Source organism: Ambystoma mexicanum, chromosome 10 (assembly GCF_040938575.1).
Source record: "Ambystoma mexicanum isolate Mex_15411 chromosome 10, UKY_AmexF1_1, whole genome shotgun sequence".
Classification (NCBI taxonomy): domain Eukaryota; kingdom Metazoa; phylum Chordata; class Amphibia; order Caudata; family Ambystomatidae; genus Ambystoma; species Ambystoma mexicanum.
The window spans coordinates 1,082,099,410-1,082,123,853 of NC_090932.1; the positions used below are offsets into that span (position 1 = coordinate 1,082,099,410).

A 24,444-nucleotide genomic window follows, 5' to 3' on the forward strand; every position below is an offset into this window, starting at 1 on the left:
TGTTGCAAATAGCGTTTGCACAGTTACAATTTCCAGCTCACACATTAAAACCACATATTGCGGCAGACATCCAGGAGGATTGGTTCATCCCGAACCTCCAGGAATAAATTAATAAATTGACAATTGAGTGCATAACATGCCAAACATTCAGCTACGGAATGACTCTTAGAACATTGCGGGGAACATTGCCCCGTCCCATCGGAACCTTTCAGTGAACTGCACATTGATTATGCGGCTATGGGAGAAAGGTGCAATAGGGCTAGGTACTTGTAGTGGTTTGTCCCTTTTCTCGCTGGGTGGAGGCAAGACTTTGCGCCCACCCAGACGCGAAATGCGCAGCTACATTTTTATTAAGGGAAGCGTTCCCACGTTGGGGCATATGCGATGTCATACGCTCCAACAATGGGACACATTTCGTGAATTACCTCTTCAGGTGCCCTTGTGGTCTCCTATACATTGGGAAGACCAAAAGAAAAGTGAAGACGCGCATATGTGAGCATAGATCAGCTATAAGAAATCACACTGCAGATAAACCACTGGTGGCACATTATGACGCAACAAAACACACCCAAGACGAAATGTATTGGTTTGTAATTCAAGTAATTCCAGCACACACACGAGGAGGCGATAGGGATTTAACCCTTAGGAAAACCGAACAAAGATGGATTTACAACTTGGACACAGCAAAAACTGGTCTAAATCTAGCTGTGGAGTGGAATCTTTTTTATCATTGATTCAGGACACAAAACCCCACCTCCCCCCTCTCTATTGGGTCATAACGGTATTCCCACATACATTAAGGGCCTCCCTGTTTAGACATACCATTCATTTGTTCCATTCATACATACCTGGGCATACCTACAACAGGTTCCTACCTGTGTATTACCATGCACACATTTGCAAATGCGCGCATAGAATCTATATCGTTACAATGCGATGGCAAACGCAATAATCTATATGTATATTTTTTAGTACCAAGATGTCATTGCAGCCTTATTAAGTATGGTCTCTCGTATATGATAAATAGATTCAATATCTGGGTACGAGTAGAGAATAGATTAACAACATCTATCTCCCGTGTGGCCGTCCGCGGCACCAATCCAAGATGGCCGTCACGTTGTGCGCATACATACGACAGTTGAGCGGTCCAGTTTAAGTACGTCTATATCTAACATGGCGGCTGGATGCACACAAGCCACCACGGAAGCGTTGCCGCGAGACGAGCACACAAAGATTTCCATCCTTTAATAGTAAGTGAAGCAGCAACATAATTAACACAGTAGGACTTGTAGAGTAAACACGTCAATGCAGGCCAATCTAAAACTATTTTTGAACCTTAGGAAGCTTTTCATTGCCGAAATATATTGCGATCGGCAGGCTCCAGCGGATCATTGACACGCGGACCGCCATTGCTTCATAAAATGCAAACGCAGCTTTCTGATTACTCCGCGAATGCCGTAAAAGTAAGTGTAAACGTCCACACTTGATAACATTCAGTAACAGTACACATGACTGGAAACATGTAGGCTAAAAGTCTCTTGGTCTGTGTCTCCTGTTCTTATCCTCCCTCCCCCTCCCCTTTTTCTCACATGCCAGGAGTACTACAGCAACAGACGCTGCTGAGAGCTGGATGTGGAGACTTTTCTTCGCCCACTCCAGATAGAGTGGTGATGCACCAGAATGTCGTACTTGTACCTTACCATGAACAGGTAATGGTTTAATATAGAACATCTCATAGATTTTTCTATGTAGCAGCAAGGAGAGAATCAATATAACCTCTCCTTTTTGCTGTTTTTCAGTAAGGAATAACTCACTGGGCAAAATAGTGATGCCGAATTATGAAAATTGACTCCCACACGAACGAACAAGCTACGCGAGTAGCAGGTCAGTGGGGTGTTTAGTCCCTGTGCTGCTAGATGAAACCACTATGGTCACATGAATATGAGGTTTTTAATAGTAAGCCATTTTTATTTGTTTGTACTTGCAGGCAGTATATGCTGATCACATGACTGCTCCTTTGTATGTATATTGGATTATACACTGAAAAATTGACAGCGTCCTGAAGAATGGGACAGACTACACACTTTACATCAAGATACATCAGTTGTGGTGTATGCCTCTCCCCCGAAACACAAGTTGATGTAGACCTGTCATGACAAAAGATAGGATGTCATGTTGTTTTCAAATCACTTTGATACTAACATCATAGTTACTGGAATAGATAGGAAAGATCTTTTTTGAAATGAGATGTTTTCAAAACATACTTGTAAAATGTACAAAGATGATGCTTTGATCCAAACTGTGAAGCTCTCTGAGAAAATATCGACTTGTCTGTATATTTGTGATTTGTTTTTTAGTCATACCATCGTTATATTGGCTTTACAGATGGTTGTTTTAACAATTGGATTATGAATTAAAAGTTGTTGTTATTTTGCTAATATTCATGTTCATGTGATCTTTGCAGCTATTTGCAGCTAAGAGAAATTATTATTACTTATAGGAACTACCACCCCGTTGACAGTGTAGAGGAAGTTGGGTAGCAAGCAGTGTTTGGTGCTTTTGTATATGGCTCTTCAGAGAAGTGACCACATTATTGGGAATAAAGCATAAAATGTGTGAAATTTATCACCTCAAGCGAATGGGGTGGTAGAAATGAGTAATGGCCTCCTCAAAAGTAGGTTGTTCAAGCTGTGCCACACTCTTAAAAATAATTGGGTTTATTGTCTCCCACTGGCTTTATTTCAACTGCGTACTCAACCCAGTAAGGACCACCATTTGTCCCCCCATGAAATAGTAACTGGCCGACGAATGCAAACGCCCCTGTCCCCAGTAAGAACAATGTCTGCTGCCCATAGAAGTGCCACAGTGTTGGGAGAAGAATTCAAACTATATCTCACACAGCTCACAAGGGCAGTGCGAGTGATTTCGAAACAAACCGCCCTGCCATGCACTAGAGAAAATGAAACTGATACTTCAGCACCCTCAGCAGATGGTCCGTCAACTCCTCTAATGCCTGGGGAACTAGTATATGTCCGCAGTTTTATACGCAGATTTCATTTCCCTTATGAGGTTATATACTGCAAACAGTCTGCAATGAAGGTGAAGGACCTGAAATGCTGGATCCACCTGTCAGTTAGAAAATCCCATGACAGTGTAGTACCTGAAACACTCCACAAGATGAACGAGAGGCAGCAACTCCTTAATATAGGATAAAACTGCATAGTGGCGTAAGAGATGCAATAGCAATATAGTGGTTCAGAGAAACATGTCTTTAAAACTAATGTATTGCTTATCAGGATATCTCGCTCTCTCTCTCTCTCTCTCTCTCTCTCTATGTTTGAAAGAGCTGATAAACTGAAAATATGTTTAACCCCTTATATCCCACTCTGTAGGTGCAACAATGGCGGAAAGTAGCTCTTTGGTTACAAACAGAATTGAGTTAGATAGATAGAAGTAGCCATAGCATAGGTGCCACTAGGGTATATTCGTATGAAAGCGGCCTTTATTTTACGCCCATTTTATTTTCTAAAATATTATTGTGTTTGGGGCTGTACTGGAGCATTTCTTTTATTGTTGGGGACCTAAAAGAAGAGGGTGTGGGGGAAAACTAATACAAGAAGGGAGTAGACTAATATGGGATGGTGTGAAACTAATATGGGACCATAATTCTTTCTTAAACATTACTACACTACACAAGAATCGTACACATTTGTCATTACAACTTGGGCCATTTGCAATGATTGAAAGCGAAAATGTAGTTTATGCAGATGACAACTTATTTCCACTCCAGTAATTTGTATTTGTATTTATTTTAATTTATATAGCGCTTTAATCCAAGGCGCTTTACATGAGGAACAAGAAAATACAACAAGCAATACATGACATTAAATCAAAACCAGAAAACAGTACAAGGAACAATTTACATTATGAGATTAATTGCAAATGGAGAGAGACCATGGTGAGAAACGGGGGGTAGGAGGTGAAGGTGGAGGTGGCTTCAATGGAGAAAAGGAAGAAAAAGAAGCAAATGGGGTGAGTGGGAGAGATAGGATTTTAGGCAAGTTCGAAAAGAAGGGTAGGAGGTAATAGAGCGGATGGGAGAGGAAGGCAGTTCCAATGGAAAGGAGCGAGAAGTTGGAAGGAGCGGAAGCGGGAAGGGGCACAGAGTGAAGGAGGAGAAGAGAGAAGGAAGTGATCTGCAGAGTGGCGAGAACGAGAAGAAGTATAGAAATTAAGAAGGGAGGATAGGTAGAGAGGGGCAAGACACTAGAGGGCTTTGAAAACTAGGCAGAGAAAGTTGAATTAGAGCTGGGAGTGAAATGAGAGCCATCCTAAAGAGTTAAGAGGAGATGGAGTCGTGAGGTGAGAGAAGGTAGAGGGAGCAGATGGCAGAGTGGTAGATGGATTTGAGGAGGGGAGTCCGAGGAAAAGAGTGGAGCAGTAGAAGAGTCTGGAGAAGATGAGGGAGGAGATTAGGAGTTTAGTGGCATGAAAGGTTAGGAAAGGGCGAATTTCACGGATGTTGTAGAGGTGGAAGCGGCAAGATCTGGCAGTGAGAGAGATGTGAGATACAGAGAGGTGGGGGTCAATGTGGAGACCAAGGTTGTGGGCGTGAGGAGAGAAGGGAAGTTGGGAGGGGGGAAAGAGAATGAAAGGAGGAGGTGAGGGAGGAGGGAGAGTGTTAGCAGGAAAGAATAGGAGCTCAGTTTTATCAGTGTAAGAGTAAGGAAGTGAGAGGACATCCGGGATTTAATAGCAGAGAGGCAAGAAGTAAGCTTAAGGTGGATTTCAGGAGAGAAGGAGGAGAAGGAAAGGAAGAGCTGGGTATCATCAGCGTAGAAATGGTGTGAGATGCCAAAGGAGGAGATAATAGGAGCTACGAAGGAAGTATAGAGTGAGAAGAGAAAGGGCCCGAGGACAGAGCCTTGGGGAATGCCATGGTTGAGAGGGAAGATAGGGGAGGAATCAGCCATCCCATGAGACTGAAAAGGTGCGGTTAGAAAGATAGGAGGAGAACCAATTAAGAACAGTGTCTTTAAGGCCAAATGAAGATGGAGAGCTAAGGAGTAGAGGGTGGTCAACAGTATCAAAGGCAGCAGAGAGGTCGAGCAGGATAAGAATAGAGGAATGCTTAGAGTAGCGAGCAGAAAGGAGAGAGTTGAGAATAGAGGTTAGAGCAGTTTCCGTGGAGTGGAGAGGGCGGAATCCAGATTGGTTGGGGGGAGGAGAGAATGGTTGGAGATGAAGGGAGAGAGTTGAGAATAGACAATGCGTTCTAGAAGTTTAGAAAGGAAGGGGAGAAGAGAGATGGGGTGAGAATTGGAAGTAAGAAGGGGATTAGCAGAAGGTTTTTTGAGAATGGGGATCATAGTAGCAAGCTTAAAAGGAGTGGGGAAGGTGGAAGTGGAGAGACAGATTTTGAAAAAGGAGGTGAGATAGGGTATTAAGAGGGGGTAGATTTTAGGGATAAGGGAGGTAGGAATGGGGTCAGTGGGAGATGCGGTGGGATGGGTTTTTAAAAAGGATGAGCGTAACTTCAGACTGAGTGATAGGGGTAAAAGAGGATATGGAGATGGGCGGGGGAGGAGGGGAGTATGAAGGGGAGGAGAGGATAGTTTGTCGGAGATTGAGGACTTTGTTGGAGAAGGTGGCAAAATCAGAGGCAGAGAGAGGAGAGGCAATAGAATGATCGGGGTTAGGAGGAGAGAGAAGTCGAGTTAGGGTTTGAAAGATACGGAGTGGATGAGAGGACTGAGAGTGAAGAAGGTCGGAGAAATAAGTGCACTTAGCGGAGTTGAGACAAGAGTCCTAGAGGGAGTGATGGTAGAAATAGGCAGATTGGTTGGAGGGGGAGGGGTGTTTGAGCCAGGAGCGTTCGAGGCGCCTAAGAAGGCGGTGCATGGAGGAAAGATGAGCTGAGAGCCATGGTTGAGCAGGTCAGCGAGAAGGGCGGAACGAGGAGAGAGGGTAAAGAAGATGTAGAGTAGAGGAGAGGTAGGAAGTTAAGATGGAAGATGCTTCAGTGGCAGAGAGAGAGGAGAATTGGGAGAGCAGGGGGGGAAGAAGAGCAGGAAGTGAGGAAGAGGGAAGTGTTGAAGTTACGTAGGTCACTCCGGAAGAAGGGGGTGGGAGAGGGAGAGGAGGGGGATGAGGAGGAGGGAGCAATGAGGGAGAAGGAGAGTAAGGAGTGGTCAGAGAGATAGTTGGGAAGAGAAGAAATAGGAGAAGTGGAGAAGGAAGAGAGGTAAAGATGAGGTCAATGGTAGAGCCAGATTGGTGAGTAGGAAGGGAAGGGAGAGGAGTGAGAAGGTAGGAATCAAGGATGGATAGTATTTTTTTTATTTATTTATTTTTGTTATTGAAATTTAGCAGAAATTAATCTACTTTTTTCAATTTATATATAAAAAAGGAAAACATTTACATATATTATAGTAATTACAATAAATATAGAAGAAAAGGAAAAAAAGAAGAGATCTTTTTAGACAATTGTAAGCTTATCATAATATCAATCAATTGCATAAGTGCTAGGTTACAGAAGGGAAAACAGCTACAATAGTTTTTTTTTACAGCCTTATATTCTTAACAATTTACATAACTATTGTATAAAACAGTCATAAATGACATAAAATCTAAAAAACTTAACATTTGCCTATTAGCCAATTTCATTATCATGAAACAAAGTAGTGAAAGAAATTGCCAGGGCTATATTTAGACTTGTCTTGGTAGAATTGAGAAGAAAAGCCCATCTGAATTCAGGCTGAACATTTGCAACTGAGGACATATGTTTCACAAACAATTTGTTTCTCAAAGGAATCAGCGCTGTGCAACTCTATAATTAGATGTTCTAATGTTTCTTTTTGTGCCAAATCGCAACAAAATCTACAGAAATTCGCTGACCCATCGATTTGTTTTCGTTAAGACAAGGCATCTCCAGTATGCCAAAGATTGAAATGCATTTTTACCATGGCCATGCGAATTTGTGGGGAGGGTGTTCTGATCAAATATGGTTCTACAACTCCCATTCTCTTGTCAGCATAGCAATCAAAGTGCTTATACTGCAAGCATAAAGAGCGAGTTAGAATTCAATCTTGGAGGAAGATTTTCTTTTTCGCTCTTACTGGATTAAATATAAGTGTTTGCAAATCCACGTCTGCCATTACTAATACTTGATAAACATGTCTTGTACATTTCTGGATGAAAACATGATTTGACGTAAATAAATGAGACGCTAGAATTGCTGGAATTGATTGTTCATTAGTGTTGACAAGACATTTACGCAAGAGGGCCCATAATTGCCAATGATATTTCGCACTTGGGGAAACCAGGCCCAACTAATATAGCAAACAAACTCCGGGAGTAGATTGTGGTACTTTAAGAATCTGTCTCGAAAATTTGGCCTCCAATTTATTCAAGAAATTGGGGGACGTTATTACTCTCGATTCTAGTCCATATAACAACACAGGGGAAACTTTCTGTTGCCAAAACACAAGTGCAGGATTGATGGTAAATTTACCATACTTGTATAATGTTATTTTTGTTTGAGATATGGCACATGTTAGCTTATCTTGTAGCAAATTTGAATGTACTGAGGCAGAATTGTTACCTTCAAAGGGTAGTCCCAGATATCTATAGTAAGGCACAATATCTAAGATAATATCTTTCACTCTCCATACAAATTGATTTCTGCGTGTTGGTCTAGGAGTAAACGCTACAATTTGTGACTTTTTGACATTCATTGATAGTTCATTTTCATCAAAATACATGGTTATAACAGATAATAGTTTTTGTAATCCTGTTGGAGTTTTAGATATGTGAACAAGATCATCGGCATACCATATGCCTGTATTGGAATTGTGTTTAATTTGGGTGAATCAGACCCAATGTGATTAAAGATGTTTCTGGCGTCATGAATAAAAAAAAAAAAGACTGAGGCCAAAATACAGCCCTGCTTCAGGCCTCTTGCAGTTCGTATCACGGCGGACAGCAGGCCCCCAAATGTCAGACGGACCTGAATAGAAGTTGAAGAGTGCAACAAATAAATGAAGTCAATCGGATCTTGTGGACACTGAGCTTTAACTAATTTCTCAATCAGCTTCACCCTTGAAACAGAGTCGAATGCTGCGTTTAAGTCGATAAACGCGAAGAACAGGGACGTGTTAGTATTTTTTGCTTGTTCTTTCAAAGCATTTATTACCATTCGGTTAACTGAAGTCCCAAGACCTGAAACAAATCCTGTTTTGATTTTGATTCCGAACATTAAATGACTGTGACCAGTTGTTGAAGTCTCTTGGTACTAGGCGGTTGAAGATTTTGCCAGGAGAATCTAGGAGAGCTATTGGTCGATTAATTGGATGGAATGCCACAATCACCTTTTTTAAAGATTGGTACTATGATCGATGTACACCATGAGTCTGGGATTTTCTTTGTATGAATGATGCGTTGAAAAATATTATTGAGGATGATGGCCCAGTGTTTAGGATGTTTCAACATTTGATTATTAATTCCTTCCGGTCCAGCTGCTCTAGAGGAAGAAGATTTTGCGATGAGTTCAATAATCGCTTCAGAGCATTCCAAGTTCCAGGAAATAGATTGTGTTTCATGATGGAAAACGTCATAAGACTTATAAGTTGTAAAGTGAGCAATCCATTCGATCTCTGAAACTTTTTGCTTGCGAAACAAATGGATTAGTAGTTGTATTCAAATTTAATAATTGCCAAATTTAAGCCGAGTTTTTAGTTAAGGTAGCAACCAGAAACGCTTCACCATCCTGTTGGAACAATTTTCCTTTGTGCGATCTGACCCAAGTTCTAAAGCGGGATTTGATGATTTTACAAGCTTTGATCATCTCAAGCAGAGGTAAGCATTTAGTGTCTCGCAATTCCTTACGAAAGACTTTTATTGCTTGTTGGATAGCTTGATTAAATACATGGTTGTGTTTATTCCTAATGGGAATGCCAGAATGTTTGAATATTGACAAGGTATCTAAATAAGATTGGGCTTGACATGAAGTTAATTGATCTCACAAAATCGAATTAAATGTACTTAAGGACTTTGTGGTCCACTTAAAGCGTGTCTTAGAGTTATTTATACTAAGGGCTTGGGACATCCAAGTTCGTTCTTGTTGGTTTTCAAGACCCAATATCGGCCAGGTAAGTGTTAACATTTGATGATCGCTTGCAGATTGCATTATTATTTTGAGACTTGCCGCTTGCATGAAGAGCACATTTGATAAATAGATATAACCTATTGTGCTTTTTAAAGTGCCTCTCTGCCAAGTAAAATGATATGGAATATCCCCCGGCAAGGAGCCGTTAGTCATTCGCATGCCAAAATGATTCATGTAGTTCTTCCATTTGTTTATTTCGAGAGTTTTCTTGCCATTAGGAGATTTAGTACATTCTAAATTGAGGTCTCCAGCTAGAACAACCGACATGATTTCATTCGTTTTCGCAATCAGTTCAAATAGTTTTGTCAAATCTCTATAGAAAAGGCTATCCGAGATTGCGGCAGGATTTCTATACAGATTAATTATGGCTAGGGCATGACCATCAAATATGACCTTAACCAGTTGCATAGTCCCGGGAGGATAGCTCAGCAGCAGCGTGCGCGTCTTGGAAGCAAGACGACACAAAGCAACAACAGGTTCGATCCCCGGGTCCGCGCTTAAAAACCTCTGGGTGTTTAAGCGCGTTATAAATACGCAACTAAGACAAAAAAAAACACAATTACGCAACTAAGAAAAAACGAACAATTCCTGTAACAGCGCCTCGATGCCTGCGGGCTGTGTGAGCGCTTTATAAATGTTAAATAAAAAAAAAATAAAAAAAAAAAAACATTATTGGGACTGACCCATTGGACTAATTCTATAGACAAGCTAGTTTTAACTGCTACTAGCAGGCATGCCATGGGACAGCCCTTTTGTGCAGAAATTCCTGGAATAAAAGCTACATCATGATTGTCCCATAGGGGAGGAGAGGTCATCCAGGTTTCTTGTAACATTACTATGTCGGCATCAAAAAGCAAGCTGTTCTGGTCCCACTGCAAGTGGTTGTGTTGTGGCCTTGCGTGTTCCAACTAATAAGTGTGATAAGACTTGTTGGTCTTTCAGAAGAAATTTGCTGCAATGGTGGTTATGTTTGCGAGTTAGTGGGGTGATCATTGGTTGTTTTATGGTCTAAAGAACAGAAAGAGCATTGACATTCCACTTGGCCAGAATTTTGGGATTTCTGCGTCTCACATGAAGTTTCCAAGTTCTTCCTTTCGGGATCTTGTGCTAAAAGAAAGCCCATATTGAATAGCGCCATCTTTGCTCGCCATAGTGTTTAGTACCAGACCAGATTTCATCCAAAGGCGAACTATGGATAAGTTAACGTCACAAATGAATTCAACTTGGTCGATGTCTGCTGATGTCAGGTCTTCCAGTTCAGGGATGTCGTTAAAAATGTTAAGAACACTTGTTCTAGAAAGATCATATTGATGGTGTGGGGCAGCTCTGCATTTCAATATGAGCGTATGATAATTGATGAAATTATTCTGTTTTAACTTGGAATCCCATTTCTGCAACTTGGTTTTGGATCCCTCTGCCACATGTTTGTGTTGCGGCGGGTGTTTTGGAGACCTGGAAATTCGATGCCATTGCGCAGTATCTTTAGTTAAAGTGTTGTTATGCGGATGTGATGTGCTTACTTCCATACTGTTTGAATTGATACTACCGTTTGGGACAAAGTTAAGTTGCTTAAAATATGCTTCAATGGCTGTTTTTATAGTATCATTATGTTCATTCATCGTCTGCGATTGCATTCCTTCATTAACAATTGCATGCGTAATGTTTGCAAAGGCGACTTGCTTTGATTTTTCAGGTTGATTCGGCTTTGGTTGGAATGCAATTTTTTTTCTGAGGTTGCATAATTTCAGTCGGAGCTTTTAACTCAGTCTGATTTATCGCAGCCCCTACATTTGCTTTAGTAGTACACTGAGAAAGGTATGCATCGACTGCTGCTTTAATAGCAGCATTGTGAGTGGATTCTTTTGGATTAGTTGCTTGTACTGCACCACTCATTTGGGGTACACAAACAGTTTCATTTTTAGACTTCGCACAGGGACCTTGTAAGGGCTTTTGATGAGCAGAGTTGTGAGCATCATCATCCAATGCAGTAACAAGTTGGTTCAGTGGAGAATGATTCATAGGTAGACATCCTAGATTTTTAGTTTGTGTGATTGACAATTCTTCAACCACCTTGATTTGTTCACTAGAGGAATTTGTGGTTTTAGTTAAATCAATTGAAGTAGCACAGTATATAGATTTGTTGACCTTCGCTGTCTTATTAGTCGAAAAAAAAGTTTTCGTCATGAGGTGTCTTGCTTTACCTTTGGCGCGAAGGCGCTTATCAAGACCAACCTTATTTATCTGGCGCTCTTCAATTGTCGGGTTATTATCCACACTTATCCACGAAGAATTGTGTTCAGTTGTTGTAAGCGTGTCTGATTCAATTGGACGGATAATGTGTTTGAACGACGGTAAAGATGATGTTAAGTTGTCAGAGCGGACTGTTGATGTAGAAAGAATTGGAATCGTCCTGATGGTCTCTTGTTCCACCAACGCTTGAGACGGGGGTAACACTTTTTGATGAGAATGAGATTGCATCCAAGTCACAATCTGATCAATCTTTTCAGATTGCATGTTAATTTTTAATTCAAGCGACTCAAAGAGTTTGAGCAAATTTTGGATTGTAGAATTCACCGCTACCAAGGTGATTTCAATAAGACCCGAATTTGAAGAGGGGATCACTTTCTCTCTGGATGAGGTACGATGTCTGGGTGTGGGTAGAATATAAGAAGCAGCTATAGAAATAGTTGTCCATTGAGCATCGTTTGCGGTGGTCCAGTGATGCCGAATGGGCAGAAGAATTTGTCTCTCGAGTACTTGTATGTAGAGAGGTTTCTAGGAACAGTTTTTGATTTTCCTCAGTATCGGAAATTTCCTCAATTTGATCTAGCTGTGGTCTAGATGGACCGTTTTTTTTAGCGATCTTAATTGCTTGTAAAATTGTATCATCAGAGAGTGGTCGCACCCCATGATTTGGTATCACTTCTTGATCAACAAGTGTAGTCTGAGAAGGATTGGATGACGCTAGGATGATGGAACTAGGGCCTTGAATTGTCATATCTATTGATTTTACTAGTTCACCTTGATTTGTTGAAATAGTATGAGGCGAGAACAACAAAAGAGCTGATGGAGTAGTAGCTTGAGTTGCGTAATTCGGAGAATCTTCAGGATGGTCTGGATTCGTAGTTGAAATAGAATGTCAATCATTTTGAAAGTTTGTAGAAATAAGGTCTCGAGACAATATTTTCAAAGCAGGGCAGAAGTGCCTGATGTCCTTGCTCGAGTTTAAAGGTTTTGGAGTTTTAACTCGTTTTTTAGCACCTGGCGTAAGAGTTACTGCCGTAGAGGAAGAAACTCTTTGTAATTTGCCCTTTATTTTACTAGCAGAGGTACCTGGCGGGCATCCTGAATGTGGTATTGTGTCGGGCATGTTGGATTTTAGAGTGTAGAGTTGCATGCGTTAAGAGGGTAAAAAATCTTTAACAAAAAAAATACACTTGTTAAATATTTGTGTTAACTAGCAACAAACGTTCAGAAAACAATATAATGGAAATTATATTTAAACTTAGCGAGCCGAAGCAAGCTAAAACAAAAAATCAAACACCCTCAAACCACCAAAAGTCCTAATAAACAACACCGGTGTATGTTATTTATAAAGTGTCACACAAATGCACCATTAAATCAACCCAGCTACCCCAGCCTCACCAGCGAATAGCGAACAGTACTTTTGGTGTACTTTCGCGGGTGCACAGCGCAAGTGCGCTAGACTGGGAGATATTTAAAGGTGCCAGAAGGCATCATGGGGCAAGGGGTCAGGTCCACCATGGAGAACACACCTTGAAAATAAAAACAAAAAAGGGATTGTAAATGAAACGTTTTGTGTTGGGGAATCAACAAAAAGCACACTGTAATGTACTACACTTCTGTGTATACATGTAGGGAAGCATATATGAAAGCATATATGAAAGCATGTATCAAGGCACACAGTCACCTCCTTATTTCCTCGTCAGAGGCCAGGCAATGCCAGAGTCACAGCTCAAGACTTCCTCCGGTGTAGAAAGCAAAAGGTACCCGATCCGTTGTGAGAGCCGCTCGAACAAGGCAAAGGCTGAAAAAAAAGTTCAATGTTCGAACAAAGTAATCCGAGACAGCCTCGACAGCCAACAGTACTTTTGGTGTACTTTTGCGGGTGCGCAGGATGGATAGTAGAGGAGAGGAGGTGGGGTTGGAGGAGAGATGAAGATTGAAGTCGCCAAGTACGATTAGAGGGGCGAGGAGGCTGAGAAGATGGTCAATGTCTTCGTAGAAGAAGCCGACCAGGCCGGGAGGCCAATATATGATGAGGAATGATATAGCATGAGGAGAGTTAAAGATTTTATACATGAATTCAAAGGAAGGAAGAGTGGGTAGAGAAGTAGGAGAGGGAGAGGAGGTAAAGTGAGGGCGGAAAAGAAGGCCTAGGCTGCCTCCACGGCCAGAGGGGCGAGGGACGTGCTCGAAAGAAGATGAGGACGAGGTGATGGATGCAGGAGCAGAGGTGTCCTGGGGGGGAAGGGGGGGTGGAGATGTTTCCGTGATGCAGAGAAATTGGAGGTTGAGGCGTAAGAACAGGTCAAGGACAGCAGTGGTTTTGTTGCAAATGGATCTGGTATTCCAGAGGATGACTTCAAAGGAATTGGGAGTATTGGAGATTTGTAGATAGATGAGGTTGCGGCATCGGAATGAGGCATTTGGAGGCAGGAAGGGTGTTGAGAGAGGAAATGGCCATGATGATAAGATAGAGAATTTTGAGGGGGGAGAGGGCATTGGGGAGAGGGGAAGAAAGGGGAGGGGCACAAGAAGGAGAAGCAGCACATAACAAGGAGTAAAAATTAGGTAAGGGCAGGTGCAGTAGGTATGGTACTCTAGAATACCAGTTGGTAAGAGGTGGGGTATAAAGGGGAGAGAAGTCAAGAGGGCGGAAGAGCAATGCTGCAGAGGATGCAAAGGCAGGGTAAATAAGGCGCTAGAAGTCCAGAATACTCAAGGGGGGAGGGTAATGGGTCCAAGGGGTTGTAACTTGAAACTGGAGAGGACGCAGCCAGTTGAGTGGATCAGGAACAACTTAGGAGCACGCAAGATGGAGGCAGTGGTACTGGGAGGTAGTAGAGGCAGTAGAGACACTCCAGAATGGGCCGGTGGAGGGAGGGCTCAGATACTGGCAGGATGGAGAGGCAGATCGAGGATAGTGGTAGTTACACGTCCAGATGCTGCACACCCAGGAGGGGCATGAGAGAGGAGCGCTGCCGAGCCAGTGACGTGACGTGGAAAGGTGGATCGGAGGGTCAGGACACGTAGTCGGGAGTACCCCTAGTAGGAGCAGGAGAGAGGAGCGCTGTAGGTCCAGTGGGAGTCACTCATGTAGACTTGGTGGTGCAGCGGTACTGGAAGGCAGTAGAGCACTATGGGCTGCAGCTGAAGTGACTAGCAGACGTGGAGGACAGTAGCAGTGGAGTGGTAGAAAGGAGCACCCAGAGGGAGGCTGCACCACAGTATGAGTCGAAGAGAAGAGGGCTGCAGGATGTTGTTGGCTAGTAGAAGGGAGCCAGCAAGGGCCGCGGCTGCAGGGTGATGAATGGGTCACCGGAAGCAGCAGGCGCTTGAGCAGAGAGGCGTTGGAGCGGTAATCGGGGGGCGGTAGTGGAGATGGTTGAGAGGAGCCACGGAGAGACACGCAGGAGGGCGGAATCAAGATTACTCACAAGAGGGGAGCAGGCAAAGGCCGAGGATGTCGGAGGCGGGGGGGACTGCAGCCAGTGGCAGATGGAACGGGTCTCAGGAGCTGCAGGGGCCACGTCTGAAAGAGGTGGTGCAAGCAGCAAAAGGTGGAGGAAGGAGCGGGAAACTGGGGCTGCAGGGGGGTCGGCAGATGGAGCCGGAGAAAGCAGCAGGCCGTGGAAGATGAAGCGGGCAACAGGAGCTGCAGGGGCCGCGGCAGCCAGAGGTGGTAAAGTGGCAGTTGATGGCTGATGGCGCGGGACAGAGGACCTGCAGGGGTCGTGGTAGCCGGAGGCAGAGAAAGTAGCAGTCTGTCAGGTGGAGGGGCCAAAAGAGGTGCAGGAGCAATGGCAGCCCGGTGCAGTGAACACGGCAGTCTGTGGCTGTTGGAGCGGGCTGAGAGGAGCTGCAGGGGCACAGGGTAGCCAGAGGCAGTGACAGCAGCAGGCTGTAATTAGCAGCGGGCTGTAGCTGATGGAGTGGTAGGCTATATTTGGTAGTAGTCTAATTGATGGAGCGGACAGAAGGAGCAACAGGGGCCGAGGCAGCCAGGTAATAACAGCCGCAGGCAGTGTTATATGGATCGGGCCACTGGGGCTGCAAGTGCCGAGGGTGCAGTGGCAGAGGATGAAGTTGACAGTAGTAGGTGGAACGGACGACAGGAGCTGTAGGGCAGTGGTAGCTAGGGGCAGAGGAGCTGTTGAAGGTGTCGGCAGGTGGACGTGGTCCGTGTCTGGACTGCATTGATACCGGTGAGCGCAGCTTGCTTACCGGCCTGGGATTTCGCCCTGCGCCTTTCTCCCGTTCCGTTTGCCTCTGGTGGAACTACCGCCAGGTTGCCCTCTGAGCTTCTTAGTCAGCGCTGTGTTCTGAGTGACTGAGAAGCTGGAGGGAGTCACAGGAGCAACTGTGAAGCTAGCTGATAGAGGGAGCAGTTCGAGGTCGTTGCGTTTTCACGTGGCCCGTGACGGAACTGCGTCGATGCCGGTGAGCGCAGCTTGCTTACCGGCCTGGGATTTCACCCTGCACCTTTCTCCCATTCCATTTGCCTTTGGTGGACCTACCGCCAGGTTGCCCACTGTGCTTCGCGGAAGAGTTGGACGTGGTCTGCGCTGTGTTCTGAGTGACTGAGTAGCTGTTGGTAGTCACATGAACAACCGTGAAGCTAGCAGATAGAGGGAACAGTCACCAGGAAGCAAGTCGAGGTCACCATGTTTTCACCCACAAGGCGGGAGAAGAGTTGAGGGAGGCGGACGGGTAGAAAAGAGTTGAATTTTTGCGAGGAAAGGCAGTCCAGTGAAGCTCAGGGAAATTAGGAAGCAAAGAAATGCAGCGTTGAGGTAGAAATTGTAGGAAATACTGCTTTCATGAGGTGAGATTCAGCCTGATGAAGGGAGACGTCGGATCAAGCATCCGATGCTTGGCGCCCCCTGCTGGTAATGTTTACAGTACCACCAAGTGACCCGTACACAACCAAATATCCTACCTCATATGTCAATAGTGTATATACTTTGTCTCCTACCAACATGTCAGATGCACTTTTGAACACTCACAGATGTGGGTCTGTTAACCATTTATCGCTCGTATGCTTTCAGTGCACCAGAAAAGGCCAGTGTCGATTGTAAAAGGTACAAAAGGTCATTAACTAATGGTAAAAATAAGTCCATTCATAGGAAGAAGCAGCAAACAAAAGAATTAAAATACGATGCATACCACGGGTTAGGATTAGATGAGGTGGAGGATATTCGGCATCCGGAACAGTCTAACAAATGGTACTCTGATATGAGCACCACAGGGAGACAGGCCACAAATGGTAGTGGTTATGTGTGTTCACTGATACCTCATGCATCAGGGACGCCGAAGGTTTTAGTGGCACAAGAATCCCCCTTAGTGGAAGCTCAGTGTCACGTTCATCTCGCACTGTGTAGGATAAGGAGCACCTTCCAGGCACACACGGTAAACCTACAACTGCTTCCTCCTGATGAAAAGCTGTGCAAAAACAAACCTCAAGGTACAACATGCTTTAAAGAGCCGTTCTTTGCAATTAAAGGGACAATGTTCGCTGACAAGAAATGGCAAAATGCAACAGTGATGTGCAATGCAGAAGTGCTACGTGGCTTATCGGACAAAAGACTGAAATGGATGGAGGACACCTGCTCCCACATATTGTCTCAACACATTGCAAAACTAACATGGGTCACTGCTGTCGAAAAACCAATCAAAATCCAGTGTGAAGAAAAATATGAACTGTTTCCAGGGGGAGGGAAGAGCACTCATGGGCTCCAACACACGATGCAACAGAATACCGGACATGCGAAAAGGAACAGCTGCTTTGATGGACCACTACTGGGTGTGTGGCAAACGGGCATACTTGCACCTCCGGTCATCATGGAGGGGCCAATGTGCTCTGGCAACGCTGCACTCTGCACTGCTGGTGATTCTGGAGAACCATTCCAGGTGGAGTTGCAGCCCAATCCACGACAACCGGCACCTAAACCTGCACGTGAAGAGCCCCCCCATCTATGACGTGCTATCAGAAGACAAGTTACAAGATTAAATGTCCCGCAAAAAGAGAGCATCCAATTACCTCTCAAAAGACTCTTCAAACTTCTTGGCGCAAATACCTGATCAGTACAAACTGTTCAATTCAGCAGAGACATTTTTTGCATCACTTATCCCCAGCATACAGGCACGAGCAAACGCCAAGTGGCTTCAGATTATGTGCTGGGAACTGATCAAGTTGGCCAACGACACAGAAGAAGGATTCAATGTAATAAAGGTAGAATTAAGAGCACTTAGACTGATGACAATGCAAAATCTTTACATGCTCGACCTGCTCACAGCTATGGAAGGCGGTGTTTGCCGAAAAATCGGGAGTGCATGTTGCACGTTCGTGCCTTCTTCAGATGCTGAAAATGGAACACTCTTGCATGTAATATCAGCAGTGCATGATCTTGGAGTGCGGATGAAAGAAGAAGGTGGTGTTGAAGCTAGTGACTGGTTTAGTGCGGCATTCGACTGGGTACCATCGTGGCTCGGGACTGCAATGAAGTTAATGGTCCCCGTTATTGTTTTCCTCCTGCTGATCTTGTGTGTGTGCCAACTGGGAGTACGATGCTGTGCAGAGACGATTCCTAATAGTGCGATGATGATGGCGACTTTGGGCAATCCAAATAGAAACGGGAAAATGCCTCATGATACTAGGCAAGCCCAAGTACAAACTGAAAGTGTGTCCATTATTCTGCTTTTTGGATATTGTGTCGGGGAGTGAGCACCTTCACTCTATAGGAGTCAGAGCTCATCTTACCACAGCAGTTGTGGCCACAACAGTGTTTGACTGCGTTGCCCTGGAATGCAGCTTCTGAGCAGCAACTTGGAAGGTGAAGCATCAGCTCATCAAGCACCACTGATAAACACTAAAACCAACGAGGAGTCAAGGTTTAGACCGGAAGTTTCATTGAACTCTGCCTCATTAATCTCCTCCCTAGCAAGGTATGCCTTTTAATTTGTTCGAACTGCTTTGTAATCTTTTCAAAGCATGTGGCTCTTGAAAGCACCAATGCTGCAGAAGGAAAAAGTTGCCTGTGACTACAGTTTCCCAGCATTGGTATCTTTCATTGATTCACATGCGATCCACCCTCCTGCCCCAGTGAGGCTCATAATGTTTGTGTACTTCCTTGCGTTACCAGAATCTGAAGATTTCCTCTATCAGAGGAGTTTAGGCCTGCCCACCTCATTAGCTGGGGATAGCTAAGGGGCCCAAAATGAGGTCGATAGATCACTGAAGCAAATGCATTTTTTTTTAGGTATATGTGAAACTACTTTGTACATCTACTGAGCCTTCTCAGCCTGACTTGGAATATTCAAATCATGTGAATCGAATCTATGGAAGATACCAAAGCCTGAGAACTGTAGTTACTGGTAAGTAACGTTTTCCTTATACACTGGGCATTGTAGAATAGTCTACCCACAATTTATAGAATGCCTCATCATGAGAGCAAGTGCTGGTGGTTTCTTAGGATATGGCTTTAAATTGAGATTATAATGATTCTGTTGATCACACATTTAAAACCGATCCCATGTAGTTTAGTTACCTCTCCTTCTTTTCAGTTGTGGTTTTTTGCACAGCTATTAAAACAATACATTTCTACTTGCCATGCATTGATTTCTGCTGAAAATGTCCATGTGAATTGATGGGAAGTCTTTGAAACAGCCTGAACACTGCTTCTTCCAGCTCTGCAGGTGGCGTTTGGATCTCTCTATCGAGATGATGTCTTGATAAAGCCCAGACAAGTCATTTCCATCCTGGCAGCGGCAAGCATGCTGCAGCTGGTAAGTTTTTTTTTTTACAGTGGCTGTAAAGACAGCTTTTCATTGCTTTTTAAAAATAAATAAATCATTGTTTCAGCCCAATTAATGGGCTGAGACAATGATTTAAAATTGTCGATTTAGAATTGTTGAAAAGGCTTTGATGTTCCTCTAGGTTTCTGAAAAATCAGCCACAGTTCCCTTACTTTTGTTCAGGCAAGTCAATTCACCAAAATGCCCTGAGTATCAGAAGTTACATCACACCTCTGGAGGCATCAACAAATTACCTTTAACCCTAATGACAACACAGGAACCTTTGCCCTGTTGACATCACTTGAAGGGACATGACATCGGAAATGTAAATATAAACACCACATTCAGGTAATAGAAAAAAAAAGTTTTTTGAGCAGAACAGTTTATTTTACTTCCTAATCATTATTATGGTGCACACTCAGCAGAACTTCATGGACAAGTCAGTCCTCTATGCTTGTAGACCCTCAAATGTTCCCTGGCTACCATCTAATGCCAGCTAAATTTTCACCAGCAAGTCATGGTGCTAATATGCTAAATGCAGCCTCATGGACACAAGTAGTTTCTTCTTCTACCGGGTGAGGCCTAGTTGTCATGTACAGTCCTCTTATTCAACGTGTGGTTTCACAAGCCCAAATGTTGTGTCCATAAGCCAAGTGGTCCACTTTCGCCGAACTACTGGCAGTTTATGACCAGTAAAGCCTGAAATGTAGATATATATTCAACATATGTAAGGTACAAAGTCACATGCCCAAGTGTCTGCATCATACGTCAAGCGTATCCTCGCTTGCTCAGGCACACGCTTGTGCTACTAGACCTGCTGTGCCTAACCGCCAAGCAGTGACTCATTTAAGACATGTATGCTGTAGTAAAGAATGCTGAAAAGGGCCCTCGGTTGAATGGGTGCGAAAGTGGGTCAGGTTAAGTGGGTGGGGATTGGGATGCAATGTTGGTGCACTTTTGCGGTAATGTATTCAGCTTGTTATCTAAAGTGCAAATTGAACTCAATCACTTATGGAATATCTCAATTGGAGCAGTTGGATAAGTAGGCCTTATTAGATAAAGTGACATAACCAAGATTACACAGTTTGGTCATTAGGAGAAGCTGTGATTGGCGCACATGTATCCTGGTTTCAGTCTCCACTTCTCCCAAGGGAGCACATCACCTGTCATCCTATCTTTAGTTTTACATCAACATTTCGAGGCTGAGGCACAGTTTCATGAAGCTGATTTGCAAAGCACTAAAACAACCTGACAGTATACGACACATCTCAGTTAAAAAGCTTTGGGAAAAGAACAGTATGATTTCTTTTCTGAATTCCACTTTCTAACATTTGTCCATTTAATGTTTGCAGAACTGCAAATAACAGATCTAAATGTTGTCCAACTGAATGGGAGTCCGTTCACTTCCGTTGTAAGCGTGAATGCTAGAGTCTGTGTGCTGGAGTTAAAATGTATGTGACTGCAGGTTGAAACAGTTACTGCTAGCCAGAGCTTAACTCACTGAGCGATCTTAATCCCTTGCTCCATAGGAATATAGGGGAGAGTACTGAAATAATCAGAAGTACTTTGAGATGAATGATTGACACTAGCGCACTCTCTACATTGAATGTGCTTTCATGTAAAATATTTAGTTTCCCTATGCTGATGGTTAAAGCTCAAACATCTGCGGGAATTGCTTTTGGTGGTGACTCCCACTGTACAAGTTGTCATAAATTAGAAAAGGCGAATTTGACCGCACGCACATCCACCCACCCTCCTCTTTTTCACCTTGCATCTCGGACGTTGACAAGAAGTCCCACTACCAGCTGCACCGCCTCAAAAGGACTCTTCCCTTTTGCACTTTCCCCAGAAGCTCACTGTGTCCAGAGCCCTGGTTCTCTCTAGGCTGGACTAATGCAACAGCCTCTTTCTCAATCTGCCTTCCTCTACAACTAATCCAGAACAGGACTACAAGATTTATCCTTGGCGTCAAGCCCAGGGTCTGTATCTGTCCTGCCATGAAATCTCTCCACTGGCTCCCGGTGGCTGCAAGGATCAAGTTCAAGACCCTTTGCATTGTCCACAAGGCGTTCTGGGGCCGGGGACCGCACTACATCCAACGCTCTTACAAAATACCTTCCTTCTCGTGCTCTGCTCAGCTACCTCCAACTCTCTAAGGGTTAGACGCTTCTCCAGGCAGAGAGTATGGGGAGGGGGTAGATCTCTCTCCTTTTTCAGGTGCCTCCCTCTGGAACGGCCTCCCTGCCCACCTCAAACTCGAGCCAGACCACCTGATTGTCCGGAAGCAGCTCAAAACTGTCTTCTCCTCTGCTTTCTCTCTCTCCCTCCCCTGCAAACCTACCTGTCTGCTGTACCGAGTGGATGCTTAGCTGCCCTCAGAGTCTCACTGGGTAACAGACTCTTTCTTGATCATTCACCCTTGCACTGCCTCTGGGCCTACCACGCACTTAGGGGCTGTAACTGTAACCCTACAGTGTCTTGTTCTCCTTGCGCTACACAGTGCCGCGAATCACTGGCTGTACTTACTCAGAGCATTGCTGCCCTGTTTTCCCATCCCCTCTTCCTTGCACCCCCCCCTTTCCATTTGCACTTTTCGTTCTTGAATTTGCACGATCTGCATGACACAAGGCCTAGTAAGATCATTTGTCTTGTCCTCCCTCTGTCTTCCCTCCCTTGTCTTGTCACACCTAGAAACACTTGTGTACAGTCGCGTTATACATTCCTTATATTGTATCAAATCACTTAGAGTGCCACAGGCATGCTATTTATTGCAGGCCAATAAGGTTTTTTTCAATGAGCAGTAGCTCGCTTCATGATAGCTTGGTGTCGGAGACAGTGCCTGCAGTTGTACCAAGGTGATTGCCGGCTACTACCATTGTCTAAACCTAATTGACATCCATGCTTTTGTTTTTTGCCGGCTCTAAACAGTTATTCGAATCTGTGTACTTCAGGTAGTGAACTGGTGTAGTACCTTGCCAAGCTATCCTGCAGAAGCAGCCTTGCTTCTTTTGATTTCAGCCTTCTTGGAACATAAAACCCATTCTTCAGACGTCACACAACACTGCACCTGCAGTGATTAGCTGTTCTCAAAGCTGGAAGCCTAACTTTATAGTTTTATAGAGAAGGAATAGGACTAAAATCAATGCAGAACCTTTATCAGAAAAAATAGTCTTGTCATTTGTTTGGTGATTTTCTATGTACAAATAATGTAAAGGCTCCTATCGAAAACACCTTTCCAAAGACAAGTACCATGTGGTGCACAATCCCCTTTGGAATGTATTGTGTCCTCCCACGTATTCCTCATTTTATGATGATTATCCTTCCAGCTTTAGCTGCTTCAGAATGTTTTTTGACAGGGGGCGCCGCTGTGCCATCTCGTCTAGTGGATGTCCCTTGAGGGCCTCCGTTCAACTGTCGATGTCATCATCAGTATAAATAGCGCACACAGCGCCTGTTGGCTTTAGTTCCGTTAGTAACGCCTTACGGCGTGCTTCGGTTCTTCAGTGAACTTTGTCAGCTATTTTCGATCAATGAAAATGTCTTCCCTGTCTGCTCCATCAACGCCTAAGACGGGCATCAAGAAGTGCCAAGACTGTGAATCGAAGATGTCCATCACCAACCCCCATTGCATATGTCTGTGCTGTCTTGGTACCAGTCATCATACCTTCGACTAACTCCTGTCGGCCGATGACCGAAAAGGCTCTGAGGGAGCTTAAAGGTAAATTGACGGTGGGGAGGTTGCCTTTGAAGTCTCCTTCGAAGAGCTCAAAAAGAAAGACCGATGAGCTGAGAGATTCTCCTCGACGGAAAAGATCTAAAAGATCTCGATCGAGAAGTCCATCACGCCATTCTTCGTCTTCGAAGAAGGCCAAGGAACAGCGTCACAGGTCACCTTCGACCTCTGTTAATTCCTCGGGCGAGTTAATCAAATGTCCAACTAAGTCAGATTCCCCAGCAAAATGGGATGTGTTTCTTAAAGAAATGCTTAAAATCTTTGAGAATGCGGCCCGACCCCTTCGAAGGACAAGCAGAAAACCCACGCCCCTGTCGATCTGCACCAAGACGGCAAAGGGATGTCGAAGACAAAACCTTTGAAAACAGTGCCATAAACTCGGAACAGCATTGAGAAAAATCTCAATCCGACGGGAAATCATTGAGGGCTTCGACTAGTCAGGAGTCCAGTCCATCGAGGGTTCCTTCGAAAAAGCATAAAAAGTCGACAACACAGACGCTAACACCATCCGCGTCGGAGCCGTCGACTCCACTGTCGATGTTGACTCCGACTTCAGTCGTTGTCGACGATTTCCTCAAAGTTGTTCAAGCCAACAGTAACCCTTGACAAAGACAGATTACTTTAAGTCTTTATCCTCTGTGAAGAAAATGAACCTTCAGATGATAACGCACCACCATTTGGGTTACAATATGGCACCCCTAATGTGCCAGAGGAATTCATCTCAGAAGAGTCTAGGCTAAAAGACTTGTATGCTAACCTTCAATGAGCCAGTGGTATAGATACCTCTCCTGAGCTGGAATTTGGTAAACCAGATCTTACTGACCACGCTGACTCCTCATATAGGAAGCTAATGAGCAAGGTGATAGAGTTTTTTAGGTTGGAGCAGGCCCACTCCTTCTTTCGAGCAGGATGACCTGAGAGATATTTTGGATCAGGGTCCCCAAAATAATCAAATTTTTCCTTTTCACATTGCACTACAAAAAAAGGTCTCAAGAAATTGGGAGACACCAGAGACTGCGGATGCAGTAAATAAAATGTTTGCTAAGAATTATAGGCCATCCAGGAGTGACCCAGAATACTTAACAAAACATCCAGCACCAGAATGTTTGGTGGTTCAAGCTGCTACATCTATTAAGCAATCTGCATACCTCTGTATCCCTCCTGATAGGGATGATAAGAGAGTGGATGCCTGGGTGAGAACAATATTTACTGCTGATAGTATGGCGTTAAAGTCAACTAACGCAACTTGCACCTTGTCAAGATTTAAGTTTACCCTGTGGGACTGCATAGCTATGGCGGCTGACCACATCCCGGAAGGTGAAGAGACAGCTTCCTGGCTTTCAAAGATGGTAAGGAGGCAATGGGGGGAATGCCTCCAGTCAGGTCTGGATACTGCAGACCGCATCAGCATATCCATGGCAACTAGCACTGTGTTGTGCAGATTTGCGTGGTTGAGGAAGTCCAGATTTGCACCAGATGTGCAGTCTAGACTCCTCAATATGCCCTT

General features: G+C 44.2%; 1 protein-coding gene across 1 annotated transcript in view; it reads left to right on the forward strand.

The window, feature by feature from the left end:
* The window catches only part of GMCL1 (germ cell-less 1, spermatogenesis associated), a 979,035-nt gene that overhangs the window by 262,403 nt on the left and 692,188 nt on the right, over positions 1-24,444 (forward strand). Inside the window, exon 4 of the mRNA XM_069618907.1 lies at positions 19,098-19,195. Within this exon, the coding sequence (XP_069475008.1) occupies positions 19,098-19,195 (98 nt within the window). The remainder of the gene's footprint in view (positions 1-19,097; positions 19,196-24,444) is intronic.